This window comes from Staurois parvus, unplaced genomic scaffold, assembly GCF_062004578.1.
Source record: "Staurois parvus isolate SC_StPar_1 unplaced genomic scaffold, SC_StPar_1.0 ptg000694l, whole genome shotgun sequence".
NCBI classification, from domain to species: Eukaryota; Metazoa; Chordata; class Amphibia; order Anura; family Ranidae; genus Staurois; species Staurois parvus.
Genome location: NW_028318490.1, coordinates 6645820 through 6670699, shown reverse-complemented (window position 1 = coordinate 6670699; position 24880 = coordinate 6645820). Strand labels below are relative to the sequence as shown.

Sequence of the window (24880 nt, the reverse complement as noted above, 5' to 3'; positions counted from 1 at the left end):
AAATTTGAAAACATGCCAGCAATCAATAGGGAAATGAATAGGAATTGAATAGAACAATAAATCCATCTGTTTCTCTAGGAGTGGTATATTGGTGTGTATCAGACAACACCCCTTGTGATGTGCCTAGCACCTGTCTCGCTCCTTTTATCATTTTACTGACATATGGCTCTCCCACACAGGTCTGGGTGTGGCATACAAGGACGGAAAAACCAAAGCTCAAGCAGGAAGATTTGCTGGAAAAACAAGGGAGGGGATCCAACCCCAAAATATTGGTGTGATGCAGACTATGTTTGACAAATTGTATTTCAGTTTTATAAATGTGATATATGTTTATCCTCCACCTCCAAACATCAGCTGCTGTTGTCTTATATAAACCAAACTCTACAGTGCCCACTTTGCCTAAATGTTTATCTGCAATGTTTGAGGGTCTTCTGCAGATAGTAACTGTAGGAGGAAATCCTTGTAACTGTCAAATTTCATTTTTATTTTATTTGTTTGTGAAACAAAGTGCTGCCGCCATTCATGGCATTACACAATTTCAAAGCAGTGTTGCTACCCACTTGGATTTCAAGAGCTTCCTGCAGATGTTGAAAGAGCCAGGTAGTGCTAGCCGCTTGGTCTCTGTCAACGTTGGAGAAGGCATTTTTTTTTTTTTTTTTAATAAAAAAAGATCTGTTTTGAGAATAGTATGGGAAGGGGGTGATGAGGCATCAATATTGACCTTCTGAAAATGCTGCTTGCTTAGCTATATCTGACTTTAAGGGCTCATGTACATGGGGCATTTGGGAAATCGCGTCTGGAAGATGGAAACTGGAAACGTAGGTTAAAAAAAACGTTAGTTTAGCTGCGTTTGCATACTGTGTTTATGTGCATTTTTAAAAGATAACCTCCGGAGACCTTCCCAAATGCCGAGAATGCACTGAAAAACCTTAAAAAAATTAACCATTTCAGACATATTGAGAGAGCAGTATGTGTTGAGATGACCTGTCTTTTCTGGTTGTATTCACTATGGATCCGATCATTAGCATAATGCAGCATGTTCTACCATTTGCAATGGTGTCCTAGGTCCATTTGAGTACCTGGAAAATGCTTTGCGTGCATTTCTGAGGATGAAAAAAAGGCTCTGGACATGGAACAGTTAAAAAATGCTTATAAACGCAGTTAACTGCGTTTACAAGCGTTTGGCGTTTGAAACGCCGGTAAAATCTATTCCTGAACGCAAGTTTGGTGCATTCAAAAAAACGACTGAAAACTCAACTGCCTGTAAATGACGATGTGTACAAGGACACATAGGAAAACATTGGGGAGAGTTCAGGGGCTGATGAAAAAAATGCAAAAAAGCTCCTGAACGTGAGTTTTTCAGCTACAGTGTACATGAGCCCTAAAACGTTTGAGTCATACAATAGTACAGGGGTCTCCAAACTTTCTAAACAAAGGGCCAATTTACTGTCCTTCAGTTTTTAGTGGGGCTAGACTGGGGTCATTGGGAGTAGAAAAGGTCCCAATGCCAGTGGGAAAAAAAAGTGCCCCATCTTTGATGTCAGTGGAAGGAATAGTGCCCCATTATTTGTCTTTGGAAGGAATTGTGCCCCATCATTGGTGTCAGCGGGGGAAATTTTGCCCCATTGTTGGTATCATTGGATGAAATAGTGCCCCAGGGGCCAGATAAAAGCAAGCAAAGGGCCGCAGTTTGAAAACCCCTGCAATAGAAAATATAGTAAATGAGTGCCAGAATGCCTTAGCTCTATACTTGGTCTAGATCAGTGAGCTAAAAAGCACTGAAAAGTTGGCATCGCAGTTACAGCCAAGAAACTAGCATTCTCAAAACAAAAAGTCCGCAAAGGCAACCTACATAACTATTTTAAAGCTATAGAAGATTGCACACTGTTTACACTGTGTATAAGACAGCAATTTTAACCTGGACATTAAACTGTTACCTTCAGATCTGTTATGTTTTTATATTTATGTAAACATTTGTTTTGTGTTTTGTCCCATGTATAAATTTATTGTTTAAAGGGAATTAACAATAGTGTGGCTTAATAACCTCAAGGGCACTTTAGGTCAGCAGACGCATTTTGGGAGCAGTATATGCAGTAGTAGAGTACTTCTATTTTGCTTTTACTTTGTTTCTTTATTGCCAAAGACTGAAAACAATAAGCAATGTCTATTTAATTGATACAATGCATGGCAGAACTGATCCCAGTGAAATATAATTTTTGCAAATGGAATCAGGTATCGTGTAGAGATAATTATAGTAGTGTAGTCACAATGAATTGTCATAGAGTAGTGAGTATGAGCAAAGAAGATTCAGCGTTCTTCTAAAAAGTACAGACTTATTTATAATTTTGCAGTAGTGTATGTACACTTTGGTCAAATCGGGTGTGACTTGGCATTTGATTTGGATACCCTGCAACTTGCAAATTGTATGCCAAGTCGCACCCTATTGTCTATTAGAGCGGTCATATCAGTGCGGTTCCTACTTAGTCGGAGCCGCACCAATTTCTAAAGAAGTACATGCACTACTTTTGTTGCGATTTGCATAGACATCTGTGTCAGATGTCTTGCAAATCGCAACTGAAATTGGCAGATCACTCAATTTTGAAATCGTGCGACTTCACTGTAAATCGCACGATTTCAAAATCAGCTTTGATGTGACCTGGGGCTAAAGGAGAATGGCTATTAGTGGTTAGTCCCCATCAAATGGACTTCTCTGTAATGTTGAAGCCACTTCTTCAGTTGTAATGTGTGTCAGGAACATACCCCAGTATTTATATCCACACACACAGAGCAGTCACTACCCTAATTCAATTACCATGCAATGTGTCAAGGCAGGTGTTGGCTTTCCAGGAACTTTTAGAGGGGGCCTTCAAAACCATCTGCCAACATATGTTGTTTTTCACATCTCTACCTCAACAGTTTGACTAGTCACACCTTCTGCCATATAAATCAGAGGAGTCACACCTTTGCAGTCTTCCTGACACCAAGGAATGGGATTATGTAACAAGGACAGAAAGGATTCACGACTTTCACACCTCCCATCCTAAGTAGTAGCTGTGCCATGACCTGAATTGAATGAGAAACTTCAGACTTCAGCCTAGTACATACAGGCAGAATGTCGGGCAGCATCGGTCGGTTCAATAGAAACCGGATGACATTCCAGTTTGCTCAGTGAATCCGTTTCTAACAAAACAAACCCATGAGAAGGGCAGTATCATTTACCAATGCACTAAATAACTTATTGACTCCACTGTATAGAGAATATTCTGCAAGAACTAAGGGTCAGCAAGAGACCAAAGTCAAGCAGTTAACTTGGAGCATGACCACCCACAAAAATGTAAATTTAGGTTGGAAGGAAAGAATAAACTGAGCAGGCTTTGTTGTGATATCTTCTGGTGCCCAACTTGCAGCACTCTTATTGTGAGGCCTTTTGTCCCCAGCAGTCAGTAGTGAAAGTATTTGTAAAGGAGTTGTAATGTGTTCAACTCCTACAGTCTGATGTCTCCTGTAGCCACAGTGTCCATCTTCTGTAGCATTGCGTATACTGAATATTATGTGTGCCCCATGAGGAGGGATGTCAGTTGGGCATCTCTGTATCTAGTAATTGTGCCACCACTGACGTTAACACTTTGTCAGATTGCAGAAGTGTACAGATGCACACAAGATGCAGTACGTAATATTGGGTGGTGGCATTCAAGTCGAATTGTTAAAACAGTGTTAGGAAATGCGATCACTTCCTTTCTATGAAGTAAGTCATGATTCAGTATCAGATGGAAGACTGGTTGTATAGAAAATGCTTTTAATTGCAGAATAACATGTTTTCCGTACTTAGTGTTTCTCCTTTGTAGAGAATCTGTGAAGATAGATACATGGAAGCTACCATTGCTGACTTGTTATTGAAGGTACATGTTTTCAGGCCGTCATTCTTGTTGCTTTAAGACTTAACGGTAATCTTCTTCTTTTTTTTTTTTCCAAATTAAAATAATAAACATGTTCTATTTACCTGCTCTATGCAGTGGTATTGTACAGAGTTGCCCTGAGTCTCTTCTGGGGTCCCCCACTGGTGTATTCAGCTCTTCTTCTGTGTGTGCCCCCATAGCAAGCAGCTTGCTGTGGGGGCACAACTGCAGGTTTGCTCTGGAGCATGGCTGTGTGCATCAATAGATTCACACAGCGCAGCTTGGCAACTCCCTCTTCATGGGATTTGATTGATGGCAGCAGGAGCCAATGGCACCTGCTGCTGCCTCTGTGTCCTCTAAGGTGTTTGTGTGTATGGGGGAGGGGGGGAACACGGCTATACAATTACTGGGACACTTTTTACCTTGGTGCAGGAGAATGCATTAGGGTAAGAAATGTCTTGCATTTAGAACCACTTTACGCTTGTTATAGACTATCAGAATTTCTTTAAACAGTTTTAATTTTATAAAAGTTTATTTAATGTTTTTTAATGGTTAGTGCGGTTAAATTGATGCCCGTTATAAACCACAGTGACAAGAAAAGGAAGCAGGATAGTGGTTTTTTTTTTTTTTTTTTCAGGAATCCCAAAATCGAATATTAAAGTGGTTGCGAAGGCAGAAGGTTTTTTACCTATGAAAGTGAAAAACCTTTGGTGTGTTGCTCCCCCCCCCCCCCCCCAATACTCACCTGAGCCCTGTCTCAATCCAGTGATGTGCACGAGAGCCTCGGCTTTCTGGAGTCTTCCTCGCCTCATTGGCTGAGACAGCAGTGGGAGCCATTGGCTTCCACTGCTGACAATCACAGCCAGTGAGGAGAGGGTGTAGCCTAGCCGCAGCTCTATGTGTCTTATGGACTCCTAGAGCGAGGCTTGAAAGAAAGCATGCACACCAGTGCCCTCATAGCAAGTGGTTTGCTATTGGGGGACCCTGGTCAAGGTGGAAGAGCCAGAAGTGCCCGTGAGGGACCTCAGTAGAAGAGGATCGGGACTACTCTGTGCAAAACTACTTCACAGAGCAGGTAAGTATAACATGTTTGTTTTTTTTAATCTTCTGAATCTTTAATACCACTTAAAGCAAATGAGAATTTGAAGAACTTTTTTCCAGTCATCAAATATACAAAGAATTTTGTTATGAACGGTCATTCAAAAAATCTACTAGTGTATAGCCAGTTTTACTCACTAACTTGGAACGATCCTGTGCATTTTAGATTTTCAACATGCCTCATATGTACAGACTTGCCAGTGACTTTCCAAGTAGGAAAGGAAATAAAACAGTGTTTTTTTATCTTTACATGCTTCTTTTAAAGGTAATATATTTTTTGTATATAGTTTCATGCTTTTTTCTCAGAGAGAGTCTACTTTTCAAGCAAAGGAAAAGCCATAGCAACCTTCCTGTAATTCTGTGCCATCCTCTGTAAACGTGACATCTGTAACGTGATTGGTTGTGGTGGATTACACCTCTACCTTCTGCTCCAGTGTTTATGAATGGGGCCCACTTTCTTTACTAGGGATATACTGGCCAAAATATTGTTATTTTTAACTTGTCTTCATTATTTATTTGGAAAGAGTCCTTTTTATGAAATTGTGTCCTTTTTGCAATTATGTTGACTTTGTGTGCGGACTCCTTGAATAAACAATTTACAATACACAATCTTGTAGCTTTTCTTTATTTCAAGCTTGCATGCTATCATGCAGATGTCTTGTAAAACTTTACTTCCTTGAAATGTATTTTTCTGTGTTGGTCTTCATTATGTGTCACTATACATTATTCACATCTATAATCTGAAGGAAAGTACATACTTTGTTGCCCATAGTAATATACATATAAGAACAGCTCACTATGCCAAAATGGTGGGGGGGGGGGTTTCCATGCAAAAGCCTACAATATAATAAAAATAATGGATTTGCTCATACAGAATAGAAGGGGAAAATATTCACATAAAATATGAAATTTTTTTTATTAATACACATTAAAAAATAAAGGGAAAAACACCCAATATAATTCTACAGTGAGACCCCACTTATTCCAACTACATATGAAAACAACATCACATTCTATTAGTTAAAGTGGTTGCAAACCCTTTCTTATTCCCAGTGAAGTGACTGGCCTCAGGTGATAAACAGAGATTAAACGAATCCTCCTACATACGTTGTACCTGTCTATCTGCAGCCATTTGTCCAGTACATCCTTGTAAAACTCAGATGAAAAGGATTTTTCACACTCACAAAGTAGGGGGCAGGGAGTTGCAGTTACACACTAAAAGTGCTATGATTGCTGATTGGAGGAAGGGACACCGTCACATAGCACACAGGAATAGTGTTGAGGCTGTCAATCACAGGCTGTGCCCCTCCCCTGTCGCCATTTTAGCTTTTTGAGTCAGGAAAACTTGTCAGAAATGACTGAAGCTGAAGAACAAGACAGCAGAGAGAAAAAGGCAAGCAAACACTAGAGAAAGTTCATATCCAAGGTTTACAACCACTTTAATATGCTGCATTCTCCTTTAAAATATACTGCAATATTGCTATAGACCAGGGGTGTCAAACTGGCGGCTCTCCAGCTGTTGCGAAACTACAAGTCCCATCATGCCTCTGATTTGGGAGTCATGCTTGTAACTGTCAATCTTGCAATGCCTCATGGGACTTGTAGTTTGGCAACAGCTGGAGGGCCGCCAGTTTGACACCTGTGCTATAGAGTATATGACTATAATTGTTCTGAGACATCGAAGATTTTAATATACTGTATGGGTTCCTATTGCTGCATTATATTGGGATTTTTATATGTTTTAGATGGGTATCGATAAAGATTTTTTTCATATTTTATGTGACAGTTTGTTTTCCTTACATTGCTTGTGAGCAAATTCCCTAACCTAATATTGCTAAACCTAGATTTGCTGCCACAGTAACCACATTCTGTCATTTTGCAGTATAAATTAGAATTTGAAAGGGAGATGATGGTCATTAGAAGAAGCAGGGGCACCTCCCTTTCCTCAAGATTTCATAGACAAGGTCTGTATTTGTAGCATTGTGTCTTATGAGTATGTCATATTGTCCCTCCCCATAGCACAAGTCATTGCATTGCAGTCTTTTCTTTATTTTCTCTGCGGGATCTACATTTTGGCAGCTACATCGGGAAGGAGACTGCCTCTCCTGAAATTACCCCACTCTCCTCACTTCACTGGGCAGCTGCAGACACAAGCAGGACCTCAGGGTCTTCCATACAGAGGGCAGTATACAACAAGCAGCCTTGGACTACCTCTACAGACTATATACAATTAATCTCCAGAATTTGTCTCAAGTCTCCCCACTTTGTGATCTGCTTAGCTAGAGCTAGCAGGGGCCTCCTCCCCCCCACCCCCAGTTTCCCCAGCACTGGACTTGAAGAGGGCTTTTGTTTTCTCTAGATTACTGCTAATGGTCTCCACTACACTCTTCTCCAGCAGAAATCCTTCGGAATCAGTCTCAGCATCTTCAACACCAGTAATCTTGTCCATGGAAGTCTGGAGCAAACGCATGCTCACTAGAACTGAGACCTGCAAAGAATGAAAGAAATGACATGTTTACAAATAATTTAAATTGGGAAAGGGGACATCTGGGTAAAATTTAATGTTGGCATTTAGTTTGTGTTCCCCATATATTCCACCTTACTTTTAGTGCTCAATTACATTTGTGTTATCCCTCTAAAGAGTGATCTGTAGTGGATCGCTCTTGAGAGGGCTTTTCCAGACCATGAGGAGGCATTATGTTGCCTTTTCACCACCCGTTTTAACCCATAAAAACACTAATTTCCTTCAAGTTGTGATAGTACCATAAAGAGGAAGCTGCATGTTGAAGAGGCCCTTCCTGTGCCCTCCTGTAAGCATGTTCAGTGTTGGCCATTCATATGATAGTTTTCTGGCCATTTCAACTAACAATATCCACGGAGATGGATGCAATCCCTTCTACTAACATTTTGATACTGTGATATCAACATAATTTGGAAAGGCACATAACTCTTATAAAAGGCCTCACTGCTGACAATGCAAACTGTATGAGAGCAAATGCAATGAGGTCAAAGGAACTGCCTGCAGAGCTCAAAGACAGGATTATTTTAAGGCAAAGATCTGGGGAAGGCTACAAAAAACAATTCTGCTGCACCAAAGGTTCCCAAGAGCAGAGTAGCCTCCATAATTCTCAAATGGAAGAAGTTTGGCACAACCAGAGCTGACTGACCTTAGTAAGATAGGTGACAAAGAACCTAATGGTCACTCTGACTGAGCTCCAGGTATCCTGGGTGGAGACAGCCCGCTGAGAATCATTCAGGTGTTTTTGTGCAAATTCCAAGTGGGCTATAATTTGTTTTGCAGGAGAGGCTATCTTCTAGGTACTGTGCCATAAACCCCAGATTAGTGCAGTGCTGCAGTGATGGTTGTCCTTCTGGAACTTTGTCCAGCATCTCTGGAGCTCAGTCAGAGTGACCATTGGGTTCTTGATCACCTCTCTTACTAAGGCCCTTCTCTGATTGCTCAGTTTGGCCATGCGACCAGCTCTTAGAAGAGTCCTGGTTGTGCAAAACTAATTCCATTTGAGAATTATGGAAGCCACTGTGCTCTTGGGAACCTTCAAGTGCAGCAGAAATGTTTTCATGGCCTTCTACAGATACAATATACTGCCAATTCTATTGGGACACTCCTCCATATCATTGGATTCAGGTGTTCCAATCACCTCCGTGGCCACAGGTGTATAAAATCAAGCACCTAAGTATGCAAACTGCTTCTACAAGCATTTGTGAAAGAATGGGTGGCTCTCAGGAGTTCAGTGAATTCAAGCGCGGTACTGTGATAGGTTGCAGCCTGGTCCATCCATGAAATTTTCTTGCTGCTAAATATTCCACGGTCAACTGTTAGTGGTATTATAACAAAGTGGAAGCAACTGGGAACAACAGCTGCTCAGCCACGAAGTGGTAGGCTATGTAAAATGACAGAGCGGGTTCAGCGCATGCTGAAGTGCACCGTGCACAGAAGTCGCCAACTGCCTGCAAAGTCAATAGCTAAAGATCTCCAAACTTCATGTGGCCTTCGGATTAGCACAATAACAGCATAGAGAGCTTCATGGAATGGGTTTCCATGGCCGAGCAGCTGCATCCAAGCCTTACATCACCAAGTGCAATGCAAAGCGTCGGATGCAGTGGTGTAAAGCACACCACCACTGGGCTGTAGAGAAGTGGAGATGTATTCTCTGGACTGATGAATCACACTTCTCTGTCTGGCAATCCTATGGATGTGTCTGGGTTTGGTGGTTGCCAGGAGAACGGTACTTGCCTGACTGCACGTTCCTAACCCCAGAAAACACTAAACAGCTCATCCACTCCCTCATCATATCACGACTCGACTACTGAAACTCCCTCCTCACTGGCCTGCCTCGCCGCTGGCTATCCCCGCTTCAGTCGATCCTGAATACGGCTGCCAGACTCATTCACCTTTCCAACCGCTCCGTTTCCGCCACCCCTCCACTGCCAATCCCTCGGATCAAATTTAAAATCCTAACACTGACGTACAAAGCTGTCCACCATACTGCCCTGAACTACATCACTGACCTAATATCCAAGTACCGCCCAGCACGCACACTCCGCTCCTCACAAGATCTCCTCCTTTCTAGTTCCCTGGTCTCCTCCTCCCATGCCCGCCTCCAGGACTTCTCCAGGGTGTCACCCATCCTCTGGAACTCCCTGTCCCAACCCATCAGATTATCACCTACTCTCCTCTCCTTTAGGCGCACCCTGAAAATCCATCTCTTCAGGGAAGCCTACCCCACCCCCTGCTAACTTGCTGACCTCCTCCACTCTTCCTACCGCTCCATCCCCCACAGCTATCTCCTCCTGTACCACTATCCCCTCCCTCCTAGATTGTAAGCTCGAAAGAGCAGGGCCCTCAATCCTCTCATGTTTTGCATTGTATTGGTATTGTTCTGTCACATGTTCTGTCCCCCTTTGTAATGTACAGCGCTGAGCGAACTATTGGCGCTTTATAAATACAGGCAGTCCCCGAGTTAAGTACATTCGGCTTACGTAATACTCATACTTACGTACACTTCCCTCGGGACCGGAAGTCAAGCTGTCAGCATTCTTGTGCAGCAAGCTGATAAGAGACTAGCTGATAAGAGACATCAGAGAGACATAAGAGACAGAGACATCCATTGCTCGTTACTTGTGGGGCTAGCAGTGTCTGCCCACTATCTCCAAAGTGATTTAAGACTGTCTGTCTGCACCTCCGGGGAGAGGAAAGGAGAGGCTGTCAGGCTGCTCACTGAAGTGATCCTCCGTCTGTGCAGGGGGGAGGGGGCAGCGTGTGCTGTGTAAAGGAGAGCAGAGTTCTCTCATACAGTACATTACAGTACAGTGTATTTTTACCCTGCAATAATGCCTCCAAAGCAAAAAGCTGATGCAAGTGCTGGCACAGCAAAGAAAAGAAAAACAATCTCCTTGGAAGATAAAGTAGAAATAATAAAGAGATCAGAGAGTGGTGAAAAATCATCATCCATTTGCAAAGCATATGGTTATGCTCCGTCAACAATTTCAACAATTTTAAAAGATAAGAGTAGAATAATGGAGCATGTAAAATGCTACATCCCAACCCTTGATGCCTACTTTACAAAATTGACCCCAGCAGCAAAATCAAGCTCTGCATTACATTTGGATGTCGGAGACACTGTTGCTGCCCAATCCTCTCCAACATGCCATCCTCTGCCAAGATAGTTTAAAGTTGTACTCTACACTGTACAAGAGTTTACAGTATAATATTTGAATGTTGAATTTGATGTTTAAACATTTACATGCACATAAAAGTTAAATATGTTAAGGCAAACATGTGTCCAAGCTGCAGTTCTTATGCAAAACACCAGTTTAGAGCCTCTTGAGGTTTTACTGCTTTCTGTAACCTTATTACAAAAACGTAATCTAATATCCTGTCGTTTGGTTAGTAGTTAGTGCTTATAAAAGTGCCTGATTCAACTTATGAACAAATTCGACTTATGAACAAACCTACAGTCCCTATCTTGTACGTAACCCGGGGACTGCCTGTACTGTATAATAATAATAATAATTGTGCCAAGTGTAAAGTTTGGTGGAGGTTGGATTATGCTATGGGGTTGTTTTTCAGGGGTTGAGTTTGGGTGAAGGGAACTCCTTAGGTGTCACCATACCAAGACATTTTGGACAATTTCATCCTCCCAACTTTGTGGGAACAGTTTTCGGATGGCCCCTTCCTGTTCCAACATGACTGCACACCAGTGCACAAAGCAAGGTCCTTAAAGATATGCATGAGTGAGTTTGGGGTGGAGGAACTTGACTGGCCTGCACAGAGCCCTGATCTCACCCCGATAGAACACCTTTTGGATAAAATAGAGCAGAGACCTTCTCGTCCAACATCAGTGCCTGACTTCACAAATGCGCTTCTGGAAGAATGATCAAATATTCCCATAGACACAACTCTTAAATCTTGTGGACAGCCTTCCCAGAAGAGTTGAAGCTGTTATAGCTGCAAAGATGGGCCAACTCAATATTGAACCCTACGAAATAAGACTGGGATGCCATTAAAGTTCATGTGTGTGTAAAGGCAGGCGTCCCAATACTTTTGGCAATATAGTGTATGTGCCTTGCAATAATCCTGTCTTTATACGCTGCAGGCAGTTTCTTTGACCTCATGGCTTTTGCTTTGATGCAGTATGCATTGTCAGCTGTAAGGTCTTTTATAGGGAGATGTGTGCCTTTCCAAATCATGTCCAATCAATTTAATTTATCACAGGTAGGCTCCAAATAAAGGTGTAGAAACATCACAGCAACAATCTAGAGAAATGAGAGGCACCTGTGCTAAATTTCAACTAAGGGTCTGAAAAGTTACGTACATGTGATATTTCATGTTTTTTCTTTTTAATAAATTCACAGACATTTCTAAAATTCTGTTTTCACTTTGTCATTATGGTGTACTGAGTGTAGACTAATGAGAAAAAAAAGAATTTAAATAACTGTAGTGTCAGGCTGCAAAATAACAAAATTGAAAAATTTGAAGAGGGTCTGAATACTTTATGCATGCACTGTGTATCTGAAAAGTGATCAGTCCTGATGTACTGATGGCCTATCTCAGCGCTGAGCAAACTGTTGGCACTGTATAAATCCTGTATAATAATAATAGTTTCTTGAGGCCCTAAAATTCCAGGACAGTACAAATATTCAGCAAATGACCCCTTTTTGGAAAGTAGACTCCCTAAGTTATTTGATAACTGGTGTGGTGAGTTTTCTTAAGTAATTTTGTGTTACAATTTTTTGGAAAATGAAGAAAATTATGGGTTTTTCCACAATTTTTTTTTTAACATGCTGCCACCAAAGCAATACAGCGTCTTCACATGACTGGTGTGGCGGTGATCAGAGATACTGACTGGTGACAGTAAGTAAAAAAAATAAAAGAAATGTCATCAATTATTTAAACATTTTTTTTCTTTTTTCTCTTTCTTTTTTTTTTTAACACTATGATTGCTTATAACAGTGCTGGTCACTATTATAAGCAATCATTTTTATGAATGCATTCCATTCATAGATTTTGTAAAATTGGGATAGCTGTGATTGGCCACAGTTATCACATGGTAGAGTGTGCTGTGATTGGCCTTGTCTGTACAATGTAATCACTGTGACCAATCATAGACAACCTCCCAATAGTACACAATGAATGGCTATGAAGGAAAGCCATTCAGTGCGTGTACAACTGTCCTGTGATGACTGTGATTGGCCACAGCGATTACATGATACCAAGGCTGGCCCAGTACATCGATCTGTCCACCAGACACAGTGGGTGACTGGGAGGACTCCATATGACATCCTTCCCGAACCATGGAGCTCCCGCCCAGCCATGATATTACTATAGGCTGGGTGGGAAGCAACAAAACAAAATTTAAATAAAGCAGTTCACCTATACTGTAAATTTCATAAACCTAATGGTAAGAAAAAGATCGGTGGATACTATACTTCTGGGTAGGATTTTTCAGCACATAAAAAGATAGGCCCAGAAGTTCTAAAAAAAAAAGCAGCTTTTTTGCAATACTCACCTCCTTTCCAGTGATGTCCTCTACAAACTAACCCCTCTGTCAGGATGGTAACCTGGGCTCACAGTACTTCTGGACAAAGCACTTCTCATATGCCAATATGTTGGTATCAATCTACCCAGAAGTAAGGACCACCAGTGTTTGATGAGAAGAGAAACTACCCATTACAGAAGACTGCAGTATTTAAGGTATCTATATAGGGATTCTTTTAAGAAATTGTGTTGGGGGGGACAACAATGCTAGGAACATTTTTTTGAAAAATGCACCTTGCAAATGATGGACTCACATGTTGTGACTGCAGTTTGCAGTGTCATGGCTGATTGTTTCTCTTATGTCCCTGTATTGATTCACCTACGGTAGCTAGTCTCTATATTATTATTATTATTATACAGGATTTATATAGCGCCAACAGTTTGCTCAGCGCTTTACAGTATAATGGGAGACAATACAGTTCAATACAAGAGGGTTAGGTGGGCCCTGCACCTTGGAGTTTACAATCTAAGATGCCAAATCTATATGCCAAAAGGACAGGCAACTTTTTGTTCTGGATTATGCAGCATCCAGTCAATGCCATGACATTACATCTATTCCCTTTATTGCTCTGCCTGCTTGTGGCTGTTTCAGATCTAATTACTGTTAGGCTCTCACCTGCAAAACACTAGACTGAGAGACCCAGGGAGTGCGGGATATGCAGTATCTGTTTTCAGACTACAGACAAAGGTCATGCATGAACCTGTGCAGTGCCATGCTGCATGCCCCACGTTTGAACACAAAGACAATTGTTGACAAAGGAATGACAAAATTGCCTCTGCTATAGGCTGAACATAAAAAAATCACGCTGAACATATTACTGGGCACTATTGGACTCATTTGTATGGGACTTTTTACCACTTGTTATTTGTATATTTTTGTCACAAAAATAGTCATTCATTTCTCACTATTTGCATTTATTGTTTTTTTAATATATTGTTGGTTATTCCATATTAGGAACTACTAATTTCTTTATGCACACTTAGGATTTATTGTTTATGCCCTGTGGTGGATTGTATGTTTTATTTTACACATTTATTTCATTATTTTTTATGATGATGATATATTTTATATTTTGAGTGAGCAGTGCAACACTTTTTTGATATATTTGATACTTTGTTTATGTGAGAACACATGGGGACATATTTCCAGTTAGGCTTCTTGAAGTACGTAAATGGCCTACACCTATAGCGAGAGCATCATTCAACTTTAGTCAAACCTGTACAGTTTGTTTTAATCTACAGGCACTCCTTATTTGCACAGGCAGTTTTTTGGTAAAGGTGAGCTAACCCTTTGTCAGGAGAAAAGGTGAAGCCTGGGCAGATGCGCCAATGCTCAATATGGCCATGCAAATGCACTCAGAAATGTGCGTATGTGCATAGGCAAGCAGCACGTAATCCCGCATTCCTGTGCGTGAAAGCTCACCGGCACATGCAGGGCGCGATAATTGCTGACACTCAGTGGCCTTTATAAGGACTGCAGCTCTGCTCAATAATTGCTGGATTATCATCAGCCCCCTGTTTCTCTGTATACTGCTGATTACCCATTACTGACCCGGCTTGACCCTGACCTTGCTTTGGCTCTCTTTCTGGCTCTTTACCTCGGCTTGATCCTGACCTTGCTCCTGTCTGCTACTGTGTGAATGATCCCGGCTGGATCCTGACCTTGCTCCTGTCTGCTACTTTGTGAATGATCCCGGCTTGATCCTGACCTTGCTCCTGTCTGCTACTGTGTGAATGATCCCGGCTTGATCCTGACCTTGCTCCTGTCTGCTGTTCCGAAATTGATCCTGGCTCTGGCTACTGACTACTCTACTCATCCTCCGGGATCCACGTGTCCTCTGGAGAAACTTCTGCATCTGGAGCACCCACGGGTTCTGTCTCATCAGGCATCACCAAGCAGCTATACCACTGGCAACCCATGCTTCTTTGGGAACTGAACCTCCTGTTACTACCTCCAGGGGCGCACTGCACTTAGCCGTAAGGGGAGCCCTCTCTCTATTCCAGTCTCCGGTCAGGTACGTGATGCCCTTTAATTTATATCAGACCAGGTGGTAGGAAGCCACCTGAAAGGCCCACTTTAGAGCAACATCAGAGGTTGCTATATGGTCTGGATACCTTCCTTATTGCCCCATGCAGAATTAAATATGAGCATTTGATGTCCCTGTACAGCTTTCTACTGATAAATGGATTAATATAATTTAAACAGGGTTATCATGTCTGACATTGTTGCTTGGAATCATATTTTAAGCCAGCCTGATTTTGTTTGTTGCCTAACTGAATGGTCAATTAAACCTTGATGACTTGAACTGGATGTTTACAGGGCAGAAGCACTCCAAAAGGACCTTATAATCTTGGCCTCCCATTGATATTCAATTGTTTTATACCATCCACTGATCAGCTGATCAAGCAGGCAAGTACGTTCATATCCTGTCTGGCAAAGCAATGGCTAATACTTTGCCAGAAACGCTCAAGATGGTTACAATTCTGGATATCTTGATGGATATTCTTAAAATTCATCAACAGAGTTTTAAAAAGTGCAGATTTCGTAAACTATCACATTTCGGAGCCATGCAAGCATACCTCTGTTACAAGATCTTCACCTTTCATTGGGGCCTGCCGCCTGGTAGACCTAGTAGACTCCTATCAAAAAGTTCTAGGTTTACAATCTTTAGTCTAGAGTTACTCAAGTAAATTGAATATAGTAGTTAACCTAGTTAATATCCCTTGGGTTTTTACATTGGTTATGCTGCTGTCTTATTGGTCTTTTCAATGTTTTATTGTTATATGTTTTGTAAAGAAGACTCAGAGTAAATTAATTTTTTTTCCCCAAGGAATACAGACATACAAGTCAAACATATGCCTTGTTTTATACTTAAAAAATGGATCTCCTAAACACCTTCAAACACAGGAGTATGACAAATCTGCACACAACAGAAGGAAAGAAAATGTTTGGAAAAGGGAGATAAGCAGATAGAGAACAATAGAGAGAGAAGATGAAATAGTTCATTCTCAGTGAAACCTATTTGGATGTAGTTTAAAAGAATAAAATTCATTTTCAGGCTTGGTCAAAATGTTTTTATCAAGATATGCTTGGTATTTTTGAAACACTATTCGGTTTGGTTTAGCCATTTTGTATTCAAGTTTGATGGCTAGAAGGATGTGGGTTAATATTAATGCATTTCTGGTGGCCATAAATATGAACAAATCAACTTGTAAGATCATCCTGAGATAAAGAGCCCCAGCAGATTATTGAGGTGGTACAGCCTTATCTAGAATCTCCTCTTTTTCAGGCATATCTATATAGCATCCAGCATGTTGCAATTTTTTAAACAACTTGGAAAAGCTTCCTGGAAGAATTATACTACATATATGAAAGAGTACTATATGCTATTTACACATTAAATTATATTCAGGATCCAACAACTAAACAATGTATTGGCAGTGAATAGTGCTGCTTTAGTCCAGTCTTAAATACCCAGGGATCCCACAAGCCCTACGTTCCAGTCCGTCATGTTTGACAATTTACTAGAACGGGCTAAAAATAGTTAATATAGAAACTCCTTTACCACCGAAAACCTCTTAAATGCATATTGATAAATGATATAGTCAGAAAAGAGAATGAGAGTGTCATAAAATGCAGAATTTCAGCACCATGGAAAGATTCAGAGGGAGTTACAATGACACCAAACTGAGTTAAAAAGAAAAAAGTTTATCTAGGCATGTATTCTTAACTCAAAAAATACCTCCTGTTATTCTCTGCCTCCTCCAAATCCCTTGATTCCTTTCTTTTTTTCCAAAGAGATTCCTTTTTTTTATTGCTTCTATGAAGCAATAAAAAGAGGGCGGCTACATTTGTTCTCCATGGTCCCATTGCATGTAGGAGTGTAGCCACCTTTTCTTGCTTGCCCCTGACATGAACTGGGCACTGTGGACTATGAGATTTGTAGTGTGCAAAGAGCAGTGCACATGATTAACTACTCACAGTGCTTGTTCCACACAGAACAGCTTTATGTTTTATAGGCAACCAATCCTGCTTCTCTTTAAACACTGTTAGCATGAAAATACTTGTAATCCAGGAGAAAATGCAGGTTTTCGAAAAGTGGAGACAGTGGTGTGTGTTTAAATTGAAGATAAAGTTTTTAAGATAGTCTAGTCTAGAACTACAAGCAAATGAGAGCTTTGGGCAGATGATTTTGGGTTTATCTTTAGCATGTAATCACATGACTAAGTCAATTCCTCTTGGGGTGCAAAGGGTAGCTTCTATCTAAACCCATGTGCAGGTTACTAACATAGATTTGGGGGTGAGAGTGGTAGAAACGGTTAGCCATTCATAGACTGCCTGATGCTTTAGTGGTGTGCAAGATTGTTTTTTATTTATTGCTTTTATTGTTTTTTCCTCCAAGCAAACCTTACCAAACCTATTGAAAATATTTCAGATTTGTACACTACTGCTTAATTTGTATGCTGTCATGGAAAACTAACAGTAACCTTGCAGCACGTATGTGGATATTGTGTTCCTGCCATTTAAACATGATCAGCATGATCCAAGTTGCATACAGTCAGCCTAGGTCTACTCACTCAGGGCTCTATCACAACCTTTCTTCAGTCCATTAAATAAGACATGGTCTTGAAATTATTGACTAGAAGAAAAAGGTACGCATTGATGGAGTGCTAGACATGCAGGTCCTTAACTTTTTCAGACAATAACTGCATTTGAAGAAGACTTATTTGAAGACACTTTAATATCAACTTGACTGGTCAAGGGTCTCTATAGCCTACATTCTAGACTTTCTATAGCAGAGAATTGAGAAAAGTCCTTCTAGCCCCCTAAAAGATGTCACCACTTGGTGCCATGTTTCCAGTTCATCTAATTTTAAACAATCACTGAGATGCTCACTATTTGATCAAGCCACCCAGCATACAGTATGTGTCTACCTCCATGTGGCTTCATTTGGATCCTCCTCTTGCTTTGTCAACATTTGAGCTTCCTACTTTGCAAAGGTTAGAAATCCTGTCATGTCTTTCTGGTTGTCACTTATGATGAGATTCATATGTGAGTGCAATATCCTTCAAAAGGGATGGTCTAGCTTTTCATGTAGAAAAAAAATGACTTTACTCACTCTTTAAATGTTTCTTTCAAAACTGGTGGACAAAATAAGGACAGTAATAAGGAAACTTCCAAAGTTGCCTATCACTTACGCTTTCCTAACTTCCAGAACATAAGGGAGAGCTGGTACAACAAATAAACATTGACTGATCTCTGATTTATGTCTCAGGACAGTCTTGTCTCAGTCTTCCAACAGTTTTTAGGTGTTATTATTTGATGGCTGGTCAAAGAATTACCATCACCTATGAATCCAAGAAAGTATTAATCTTTTTTGACAGTCCACACCCATTCTACATAGGCAAGTGCAACATCATAGACCAACACAATACAGACTAGAAGAAAAAAACGTTAGGCATGTGCTACTCTCTCTGATGAAATTTTATGACCAAGGGTGGACTGACAACTCATGGGGCCCCCGGGCAATAGGGGATCATGGGGCCCCTGTGTCCTTGCCCAAACTCAAAAAAGCTTATGATAAAGGTACCAGGGGCATCTCATGGGGCCCCCTACTGACCCCGGGCCCTCAGGCAGTGCCCGAGTTTACAAATGGTCAGTCCACCCCTGTTTATGACCACCAATATGTGACTGTTTTCAGAGAAGTGAAAAGGTTTCTCCAAGAACTGGGAATATTTGCATTGCAGTCCTCCATGATACAATGATGTATGGAAAAAACAAACTACAACTTAAAATATTAAAATCAAACCAGGGTAGATACTCATTAGCTGATGTATATTAATACCTACCAGGTTTTAGAGCTTTTTTTTTTTTCATTTTAGACCACTTCTGACTTTGTGATATTTAAACTGTGTAATGTATTTTTATTTTTTGTAGGGTAGTTTAGTTTAGGAGCAGGGTTGTCTAGTTTAGGCACAGGAACTAGTCAAAAATTAAAATGGTCGTAAGGCTTATGTTTTCATTAACATAATAAACATGTTATACTTACCTACCTTATTGCCTTACCTCCTCTTTTGAAGTTCCCCTCTCCACTCCTCTTCTCTGATTGCCCCTCAGCAAGCCAGGTGCTGAGAGGGCACTTGTGCAGGTGCACTCTTGCACCAGGCTGTGTGTGTCCAAGTACAAGTAGTAAGGGATGCTAGGGTGGGTTGCAGCCCCCAGATTTCAGTTGTGCACCCCCAGGCCACTCCCCCCCAACATGGACATTGTACCCACATCCGCTGAGCTCCATCTCCCCATCTGCACACTCAGGATCAGGATCAATCACAGAACCCTTTGTATTGTGTGAACTAATTCACAAACAATACAAAGGTTTCTGTGAATGGGCAGCAGAGGGGAGGGTTTGGCATAGCTGCTTCTCTCCTCTCTCACAGACTTACATAGTTAGTCTGGCTGAAAAAAGACAAAAGTCCATCCAGTTCAACCATAAAGAAAAAAAGTTATAATCCTATACCCACAGTTGATCCAAAAGAAGGCAAAAAAACCCCCAGCAAAGCATGATCCAATTTGCTCCTGCTGGGATAAAAATTCCTTCCTTATCCCCCGAGAGGCAATCGGATATTCTCTGGATCAACTTTACCTATAAATGTTAGTAACCAGTTATATTCTGTGTATCTAAGAAAGAATCCAGGCCATTTTTAAAGCAATCCACTGAGCTGGCCAGAACCAACTCTTGAGGGACTCTATTCCACATTTTCACAGCTTTCACTGTGAAGAAACTTTTCCATGTTTGGAGATTAAATTTCTTTTCCTCCAGACGTAAAGAGTGCCCCCTTGTCCTCTGTGATGACCTCAGGGTGAATAGCTCTACACCGAGGTCCCTTAATGAACCACTGATGTATTTATACATGGTGATCATATCTCCCCTTAATTTCCTCTTCTCAAGAGAGAATACATTCAGTTCCTCTAATCTTTCCTCATAGCTGATCTCCTCCATGCCTCGTATCAGTTTGGTTGCCCTTCTCTGTACTTTCTCCAGTTCCCCAATGTTCTTTTTGTGAATTGGTGCCCAAAACCAAACTGCATATTCCAGATGAGGTGTTACTAATAATTTGTACCGGGGTAATATGATATCTCGCTCTCTGGAGTCTATACCTCTTTTAATACAAGAGAGGATTTTGCTCGCTTTAGAAGCCGCAGCTTGGCATTGCATGTCATTATTAAGCTTGTGATCTACCAGAACTCCCAGATCCTTCTCCACCATTGATTCCCCCAGTTGTACCCCCCCTAGTATGTATGATGCATGCATATTCTTAACCCCCAAGTGCAGAACCTTACATTTATCAACATTAAACCTCATTTGCCACATAGTTGCCCAATTAAACAGTGCATTGAGGTCGGCTTGCAAGTTGAAGACTTGGTGTCATCTGCAAAGACTGAAATGGGATTTTTAATCTCAGACCCTATATTGTTTATAAGTAAGGGTCCCAACACTGAACCCTGGGGTACACCACTGATAACCCTAGACCATTCAGAGTATGAATCATTAACCACTACTCTCTGAATACGATCTTTTAGCCAGTTTTCTATCCATTTACATACAGATTTTTCCAAGCCTGTAGACTTTACCTTACACATTAGCCGTGTGTGGGGAACTGTGTCAAACGCTTTTGCAAAATCCAAGTATACCACGTCCACCGCCACCCCTCTGGCCAAGGTTTTACTCACCTCCTCATAAAAAGAAATCAGATTTGTTTGACAACTTCTGTCTTTCATGAATCCATGCTGTCTGTTGCTTAAAATATTTTTTTCCAGCAAGAACTCACCTATGTGGTCTTTTATTAAACTCTCCAGTATCTTCCCAACTATAGAAGTTAAACTAACAGCTCTATAATTACTTAGTAAAGATTTTGACCCCTTTCTAAATATTGGCACCGCATTGGCACATTGGACTTGAGTGTGGAGTGTATCTTCCAGCAGAAGCAAAAACCTGTTGGATGTAAATAACAGAGATAAGCCCATGATGTTGCAGACAGCTATTATGACTTAACTCGTGGTGTACTTGCAGTTTTTACAAAAGTGCTGAACTCATGGAATTCAGCTTTAAAGATGTATGCTCAGTGGTTATTGCCCTATTCCATCCCTAACTGCTTGATAAATCACTGACCATGAAGGAGCAATGGACTGCAATCCCTATTGATGAATTGGTAAAGGGGAACTTGGTATTTAGTGAATGATGTTAGCACATATTCCAAGGAGGAAGGAAGATCTTCTGCTTTGTTCCCCCTAACTACCTTGGTCTGTTGTAGGAGATTGAAAAAATAACACAGTAACTTGCTGGATCTTCTGGTAAAAATACAAGGAAAAAGCCTAAATAAACAAAACGAATGCAGCCACCACATTTAAGATTTGGTAAGCTGCAAAATAATTATTAATTTGTTTTCAAAGTCCTTCTGATTCCATAGTGACATCAAACACCCACCATACTCATTGTTGGGGCTTGTGTTAAAGCAGTATTAAACTCAAAGCCAAAAAATGTAATGTATTACAGCTTACTAATCATTATATGCGGTGGCTGCATTCCTTTTCTTTTTCTTTTTAGGCATTTTGCCCTCTGCTTTCCCCTGGTGATCTGGCCAGTAACATGCCTCATGTAATACAGAGCCCCCACTCTGGATGAATGAGCAGGGGGCAGATTTGAAAAGCATAATTGTCAGTCTAGGGGGGAGGGGAGTTTTAGATGTACTAGCAGATTTAAATACACTACCATATTAAAGCCTAACTCCAGCTAATACTTTATAATAATTCCAAAGACTGGTAGGTTAATAGGCTCCTCTCTAAATGGGCCCTAGTATGTGTATGAATGTGAGTTAGGGACCCTAGATTGTATTCTCCTTGAGGGTTAGAGACTGATGTGAATGTACAATATATATATATGTAAATGCGTACATTGATGGCGCTATATAAGTACCTGTAATAAATAAAATAAATGATCAGTTACAGCAAACAGTTGTTTTTACTTTTGGGATAAAGGTTTTACATAAATAAATAAAAGCTGATCATTTTAAGCACTACTGTGTTAAATGGTCTGTCTCATCCTTGTGACTACAAGATAGCTTTTCTGTTGAAAAACAACAGACTTACTAGCTGGATCACCAGGTGAAAAGAAAGAAAGAAAGCCTAAAAAAGCAGACTAATACAGCCTGATGGCTTTAGTAAGGTGCAATGCGGTTTGCTTTTTAGAACATTTAGAATTTAGTGGAGGTGCAATTGTAATGTTTTTGACCTACCTGACCCACCTGCTCTGGCATTTTCATAGGCTTGTATCGGGGAGGAAGCAGTTCTTAACTGCTTCCCCGCTGCCCTATAGAACTACTGCTACAGGGCGGCAAGGCTGTGTAAATATCACACACACATATATATATATATGTATGTGATTTGCATTTCCGGGTAGGGGTGCGTGCGTGCCACCCTACCCGCGCCACCATTGGCGGCTGTGGATGTCAATCACCGGGTCCCGGTTGGAGATTCCCCACCAGCACCCGGCGATTGCCGTGTAGAGCTGACAAGGGAGATACCTGTGTGTAAACAACACAGGTCTCTCTACTGCCTGCAAGGACATGCTGTTGAGTATTTCTCTGCACAGCAAAGAAATACACAGCAGCATGTCTCCCTAGTAAAACACACACAGCACATGATGTAAAACAGCACACAGTTAACCCTTTGATTGCCCCAGATTTTAACCCCTTCCTGCTCAGTGTCATTAGTACAGTGTCAATGCTTTTTATTAGCACTGATCACTGTATTAGTGCCACTGGGGATGTCAGTGGCAGTTAGTCAGTTCCCCCCAGTGTCAGAATGCCTACAGAAGTCCCGCTATAAGTTGCTGATCGCTGCCATTACTAGTATTAAAAAAATTTAAATTCCAGTATATATACCGCCATTTGTAGACGGTATAACTTTCATGTAAACCAATTAATTTACATGTATTGGGATTTTGGATATTAGTAGTACCGTATTTGAGTTTTTTTTGTTTTATGTATTGGGATTTGTTTTAGCACAGACATGTAGCAGAATACATTTTGGCCTAAATTTATGAAGAAATTTGATTTTTTAAATTTTGTTTTACTGGATATGATTTATAGCAAAAAGTAAAAAATGTAGGTTTTTTTTTCAAAATTGTTAGTCTGTTTTTGTTTATAGCACAAGAAAAAAAACTGGACAGGGGATCAAATACCAACAAAATAAAGCTGCATTTGTGGGGAAAAAAAGACATACATTTCATTTATGTGCAGCATTGCATGACCGTGCAATTGTCAGTTAAAATAATGCAGCGCTGTAAGGCAAAAAATGGCCTGATCAGGAAGGAGGGTAAATCCTCGGGAGGGCAAGTGGTTAAGCAAACAAAAGTCCATGAACCCTGGCCCTTAGCCAGCAAATAGGTGATTTAGGCTGCTTAGGCTTAAAACTGGCCACATATTAGCATGATTGTATAATCTCCTTTGGATTTACCAACGCCTATGTAATATGAGAACCTACTTGACTAGATATAAATTGAACAGATGTTTAGGTAGGTCCTCACACTACATGCTTGTTATGTAGAAAATGCACAAGCTGTGTTTCCAGCATTAGATCACATAAGGCAGAATGTTTTATGCATGAAAAGAAAAGGTTATTATTTGTTATTTAAAATAATGTGATTTAGTAGTGCTAACACATTCCCTGCCATGAAATACATATCTTTACATTTAACCAGTTATAACCTTGTGCACACATTTGCATTTGTGGGGGTGTGCAGGGCAATGGGGGTTACAGTTATATTTTATTTTTTAGTTTTTTTTTTAAATAAATGTTATTATAATTATTTTTATATTTAAAGCATAGTTTCACCCAAAAGGGGAAGTTCCGCTTTAAGGCTTCTTACCCTGCAACGCTTTAACAAACATTTTTTTGGGAGGGGGGGAGCGGGTACCTAGGCGATTAACATCCCCCCCCCCCACGCGAGTCTACTGTGACATGTCACAGGTCTCAAGTCTGTGGGACTATTCACAATACAAAGCATGGCTTGTGCAAGCGCAGTGGACAGCTGTCTGGGGAGCCACAGGCTGCCGGAGCCAGGTGCAGAGGACCAGTGGAAAAAATGGCTTAGGTGAGCACAACGCTGGACCCTGGGATAGGTGAGCATCTGTATATTAAAAGTCAGCAGCTACAATTTTTGTAGCTGCTGTCTTTTATTTTTTTTTTAGAAATACGACTGGAGCCCCTCTTAACAAACCCCCTTGTGATAGCAAATGGGCAGGTTCTCTGTGTGGACCCCAATGTCTCCCCAGCCCTCCAAAGGATCTCACCAAACACAGATCTTTTTTGGCTATCTGCTTCCACGGCTCTAACAGCCAGGGAACAACAGCTCTTGAACTGGAAGTGAAAAAAATCATCGGCTCTTTCGATCCTGGGGAGGCTTCGGGGCTCCTGGAAAGAGTGACCATGAGCTTGTACTCTGACCCTTCATTCTCTGGATGTACCAGGGGCAGACTGACCATTTGTAAACTTGGGCACTGCCCGAGGGCCCGGGGTCAGTAGGGGGCCCCATGAGATGCCCCTGGTACCTTTTTCATAGGCTTTTTTGAGTTTGGGCAAGGACACAGGGGCCCCATGACACCCTATTGCCCGGGGGCCCCATGAGTTGTCAGTCCGCCCCTGGGATGTACTATGTACATGCAGATAAATGAGGTGGTTAAACCACACGTACTTCCTGTATTAGGTTGACAAGACTCAATCTCTGTACTATATCTATGGAGGAGTAGCAACCCCCCCCCCCCCCCAATC

The 24880-nt window shown here is 41.1% G+C and overlaps 2 protein-coding genes across 3 annotated transcripts in view; one reads left to right on the top strand and one right to left on the bottom strand.

The window, feature by feature from the left end:
- The window catches only part of B3GAT3 (beta-1,3-glucuronyltransferase 3), a 40518-nt gene extending 34915 nt beyond the window's left edge, over positions 1-5603 (top strand). For both annotated transcript variants that reach the window (XM_089652881.1, XM_089652882.1), the window contains one exon: positions 180-5603. In XM_089652881.1, coding sequence (XP_089509007.1) covers positions 180-278 — 99 coding nt within the window. In that variant the 3' untranslated portion in view covers positions 279-5603. The remainder of the gene's footprint in view (positions 1-179) is intronic.
- Positions 5249-24880, bottom strand: part of ROM1 (retinal outer segment membrane protein 1) — a 40019-nt gene continuing 20387 nt past the window's right edge. Inside the window, exon 3 of the mRNA XM_089652880.1 lies at positions 5249-7482. Coding sequence (XP_089509006.1) covers positions 7270-7482 — 213 coding nt within the window. The 3' untranslated portion in view covers positions 5249-7269. The remainder of the gene's footprint in view (positions 7483-24880) is intronic.